The sequence below is a fragment of the Henckelia pumila genome, chromosome 4 (assembly GCF_033568475.1).
Source record: "Henckelia pumila isolate YLH828 chromosome 4, ASM3356847v2, whole genome shotgun sequence".
Lineage (NCBI taxonomy): Eukaryota > Viridiplantae > Streptophyta > Magnoliopsida > Lamiales > Gesneriaceae > Henckelia > Henckelia pumila.
Window position 1 is genome coordinate 194,746,628 of NC_133123.1, and position 5,363 is coordinate 194,751,990.

Sequence of the window (5,363 nt, forward strand, 5' to 3'; positions counted from 1 at the left end):
ATCCACACTAGCAAGTATGTGGTGAATCCTTGACAACAAAGCATCGACTCCTATATGTGTCGTAACTGTACCCAATCCCGACACCTGATGACCCCAATGGAGTCGGTAAACGAGTCAAAGTATAGTACTAGCATATAGAGTCTCAATGATGTTTCAAGTAGTAAGGACTAATGGTGTACAACCAAAACCGCGGACTTTATCCACTCGATAAGTGATAACCACTTGGAAAGTCCGGATAGGGTAGTTCGATCATTCATCGTATGAATATCTATTTGAATGCTTTGAACATCTCTATGTTCCATACCAATGAAACGTGGTACTCGACATCGCAAATGCTAGTCTCAATCTCGAGCGATCCTTATCCTTATTAACGGACGGCTCAATCGACTAGGAACCATTTAGAATATACAGTGACTATAAGATGTGTTTCATGATAGACATCCCCATGTACTACCACATCTTACATACACTATAGTATATTCAAGGTCTTTATCAAAACAACAATAGTATATCACAATATATAATATGAAGAAAGATAAAGTCATTGCCATTAATAAAAGTGTAAATTATATTAAACAAAAGATTGTTTATACAAAGAGTCATCAAAGCCCTTAGCCACAAGTTGGCTCACCGGGCACCCACTCTTTCAGATGCGAGCCACATCATAATTAGCTATGGTCAATGTGACTAATAAAGGATCATTATGAGGTATCACCACATCCTTTAAATCTTCCCTTCCAAAACTGATGTATGGATCAGCAGGACAGCCGAGCTGAGCACTTACCTCAAAATTTTCCAACCTGCGCCCTTGGGCTTTGCGAGCCCTTCTGAATCTCCATCTGTAGTGCCTCCTGAAATCATATTGATCATGCCCCTATGAGGGTGATTTGAAATTTTCTCAACTCTATCTTCCTAACCATTTCGTGGAGTTCTTCTTTGAGGATCAGTTTGGTTTCCCCTTGCTTCATTTTCCTGGTTCCTCCATTGAGGAGCTCGACCTTGAAGAGGAGGGTTTGCTCTCTGAGTCAGCTCAGCCCGGATTCGAGCATCTTCAGAAATAATTCTTTGCACCTCCTCCCCTAGCCTCTGGCAGTCATTAGTGAAATGTCCATATTCTAGATGAAAATCACAGAATTTATTAGACAGAGGCAACCGCAGGCCTCTTTCAGCATTCCGGGGTCTCGCAAGCACTTGTCTTTCCTCACATACCTGCATCGCTTTTTCCAAGCTCACTGAAAGAGGTACATAAGGATAAGGCCCTTTTCCTTTGCTTGATTCTTCCGCTGCCCTCTTTCTCCCAATTTCCACTCTACCTTCCGCCTTTACTCCTGATTTACTTCCGGACTTACTCCCAGATGTTCCTTCCTGCCTTCTTTGTTTCTGTGCATCCTCCAAATTCACATACTTCTCAGCTTGGCTAAGGAGCTCATCATAAGTCAAAGGAGGCTTCTTAACCAATGATTTAAAAAACTCCCCTCCCCTCAACCCTTGCGTGAAAGAATTCACCAAGGTGTCAGCAGTGGCAGCAGGTACTTCCAGAGCTGCTGTGTTAAAGCGCTGAACATACTCACGCAAGGGTTCCACCTCAGCTTTATTCAGATTAAACAAACTGAGAGAAGTCTTCAAATATTTCTTGCTACTTGCATATTGGTGTAGAAAAGCTGAACTGAAGTCATTAAAACTCCGAATACTACCAGGTTATAGGAGGTTGAACCACTGTTGAGCTGATCTTACCAGAGTAGTGAGAAAAACCCGACATTTAATTGCATTCAAATATCTATGTAACAGAGTTGCATTTTCAAATCTTCCCAAATGCTCCTCCGGATCTGAGCTCCCATCATACTCCCCTAAAGTAGGCTGCTTAAAATTTGAAGGGAGTTCTTCATCTAGAATAGCCCGAGCAAAAGGGCTTTCCCTCTGTATAGGCCCAGGCCGACCTCCTACTTGACGACCCAGTCTCCTGATATCTTCCCACAATGCATCCATTGGGTTTGGCTGACCTACGGGTGGATGTGGTGGATTCTAACCCATGGCCGCTTGCACCGTTTGAGTGATGAACTGGATGAGCTGATCTACAGTCATGTCCGCCACATTCCCTCTTCCCCTTCCTCTTCCTCTTCCTGCCATATCTACGCCTTAACTTGAACTTCCCACAGACGGCGCCAATTGATATACCTCAATAATGTGATCTCCTTGTAAGAGCTAATGAAACTCCTCCAATGAATGATGAGCTGCTGCTGGCCTGAAATCACGAACAAGAGTGTAAAGGAGGGGCCGGAAGGTGTTCCGGCGTATCCCCTCCGACGCTCAAGTCAGATGCTAGGATAGCAAAATATAGAGAGTAGTGTGTGCACACGAGTGAAGAATTAAGATCAACAATGAAAATAAACCTGGTATTTATAGGAGAGGGCTCCGGACATTGCGCTTACCTTCCTAATCAAGAACCCGAGAATCCCGGGATCACGATCCCGAATATATAGGCGGAGATCTCATCTGAATCTCATTTGAAAAAGGAACTATTGATCTGCACATCTTATCCGAGCTGAACTGTAATCACTAGGACTTTATATTGCTGCTCTCCTTGGAGTCACTTTAAACACTGATCCTAACATCCTAGCTAGCTCGCCAAGGTTGCCGAACCAATCTACCAAGCTAACTCCCTACTGACATCAGGGCCGAGCTGAGCTCCCAAATTCCCGAGCTGAGCTCCCGACCCGAGCTGGTAATTATAGTGGGGGAGCTTGGCCGAGCTCACGAGGTCGAGCTCCCGACCCGAGCTGGTAATTATAGTGGGGGAGCTTGGCCCAGCTCCCGAGGCCGAACTCCCGACCCGAGCTGGTAATTATAGTAGGGGAGCTTGGCCGAGCTCCCAAGGCTCCCGAGCTCCTGAGCTGGTCCTAATTGATTAGGGACGAGCTTTCATCTTAGGGTCATCAAAGAGTTGAGATGATTTCCTCCTCCGGGTATCAACTATGTTATTGCTTGATCTACAATTAAGAGTATTAATTTTTATAGAATAAAAACCATAGTAAACAATAAATAAGAAAATAAAAAAGGAAAAAATACGAGTATTAAACAAATAATAGTAAAAAATCTCAAGAACCGAAGAAAGAGAATTGGGAGTAAATGAAGAAAGAGAAAAGAAACAAAATATAAATAAAAAAATGACACATGTCACTTTATGGAGAGCAGGAGTAGAGTATGCAAACATACAAAATTGATTCAGGCTCGGGACAAGCTAGAACATATGCTTTTCTTTGTGTTTTTGGATTTGGCTTCAAGAAGCACACAACGTTGTTCATTGACATTATGCAAAAACAACTCTGAGACAAAAACATTTACTAGAGTATGCAAAATATACAAAATTGATTCAGGCTCGGGACAAGCTAGAACATATCCTTCTAAACTTGAGGACACGGATATATTCAAGAACAGTCTTTTGGCGCCGGATGATGATGATTTTGGGGAAGAAGGTTTGAATTTTCTTTTCTTTGTGTTTTTGGATTGAATTCAAATTCTTAGGGGACCATGCATGCCTAGCATAGACTGGAGCCTTATTTCTTTCAGATGTTGGTATTGGATTCGAAGTAATCTGCTTTTGGGTTCTGTAATTATTGCACCTTCATGTGGTGAATCTGTGATAATTAGTGATAGGTTTTAAGAATGATATGAAGCTTAAGAACGCTGAAGCGGAATATATGTTGAAAAAGAATGAACTTGGGAAAAAGTAGGGCGTAGTTCTAATGAATAAAATGTTGGTCGATGCTTTCAGATCCAAGTGTCTGGATCACATGCCTTATGGCCTCCAGGAATGCAACAAGGTATATATGTTAAACTTTTTCTTATCATTTGAGAAGTAAAAATTCTTGCCATTGTCTTGACTCGTTATGATGTTTTTTTATATTCTCTTTTGTTTTGAAGCAATATAATTATAATTGAACAATACATGCTAATTAGTGTCATTGAATTTTTAGGTGACATTGGTAAGGTGATCTAAATTTGTTGTGCCATAACATATAAAATCAAGTTCTGGAGAAAACATTATCTTGTTGCAATAGGACGACGTATATTGTCTTCTTCCACTGGAAATGAGTTCTTATTCTCTTTCAACTGTTCGGTTTTTAATTGAGTTATGCTTTTCTTTTTTAATGTACAATTCCAGTGACCATGGTACTTTTCCTGCAAAATGCCCCTGATTTGTAAATACGGTTGAAGGACCATAAAATGGTTCATAAAACGGATTTGGTTATAATTGGCATCTCTGTTGGCTTGACTACGGGCATACTCATAGCATCACTTGTATTCTTTGGCATTTGTTGGTATAAGAGACGTGCTCATCTTCAGCGCTGCTCAAATGAACTATATGTTGCTATCCTTCCTATACAAACTAATGGCTTAGGTACGAGCATTGATTCAAGCGCCTCTATCTCAAATTCTGTAACTATCCTGGGTTCAGAGTTCCTTGACCAAAAACCTCAACATTCATGGTGGAATAATCATACCAAAGATCGATTTGCTTCAGCATCTGGTATTCCAAGATACCATTACAAGTATGTTGTCCAGTTGAATTAGTTTTCATACACATCATGTTTAGCTTAAATATAATCTTTGTTGGAGGTTATTTTTCTTGACTGACGTATAATGGCATATTATGATTGCTAAAAGTTGGTTAATTTTGGATGATCCAAGTATTTCCTTGCCAATAATCTCACTTTTGGGTATGACATCTACAACTTTCAAGTATAAATTTTCTTGGTTCCATTCTAAAAAAAAAAACTTTTTTTTCTTGAATCTTATAGGTACTTGGCTTCTGAATACTTCCAGCACGGAAAAGTGTCCGATAAAACCGATTTTTACGCCTGTGAAGTCGTTCTGTTGCAACTAGTAACTGGTCAGAAACCTATTGAATCAAGAAGAGGACTGGAGAAAAAAAATTGGTTTCTTGAGAATTTTGTAAATATTATTTTCGATTGATGGAAAATTGTATATTAAATTTTATTTTCGAATTTTTTATTTTAAATGATTTATAATATTGAAAAATTGTGTATTAAATTTTTAATTTTTTTTATTTTTTATTTAAAAAAGACAACGTTTTTAAACCATTGTCGTAGGTCTTTTAAAACCGTTGTCTTTAATGACAAAAGACTACAGTTTTATTTCTTAAAAAGACAACGAAACTGTTGTCTTTAATGACAAAACACTACGGTTTTTCACCGTAGTCTTTAACGACAAAAGACTACGGTTTTTTACCGTAGTCTATTACCGTACTTTTAACTACATGGCTATTAAATACGATTTTAAACCCCCAATTAACTACGTTTTTCCACCGTAGTCTTTCAGCATTTTTTTTGTAGTGACTCCCC

At 39.5% G+C, this 5,363-nt stretch overlaps 1 protein-coding gene across 1 annotated transcript; it reads right to left on the reverse strand.

Moving 5' to 3' along the window:
- Nucleotides 1-912: 912 nt before the first annotated feature.
- LOC140862527 (uncharacterized) lies at nucleotides 913-1,986 on the reverse strand. Its single transcript, XM_073265556.1, has 2 exons — nucleotides 1,735-1,986; nucleotides 913-1,620 (listed from the first exon to the last, which is right to left on the reverse strand). The coding sequence occupies exons 1-2, from the start codon at nucleotides 1,984-1,986 to the stop codon at nucleotides 913-915; spliced, it is 960 nt and encodes a 319-aa protein (XP_073121657.1).
- Nucleotides 1,987-5,363: the final 3,377 nt, after the last annotated feature.

Coding starts and splice junctions, on each gene's coding strand:
- LOC140862527 (XM_073265556.1), bottom strand. CDS start 1,986: ATGGATGCATTGTGGGAAGATATCAGGAGACTGGGTCGTCAAGTAGGA. Junction 1,621..1,734: donor GGGTTTTTCTCACTACTCTG/GTAAGATCAGCT, acceptor AAATATTTGAAG/ACTTCTCTCAGTTTGTTTAA.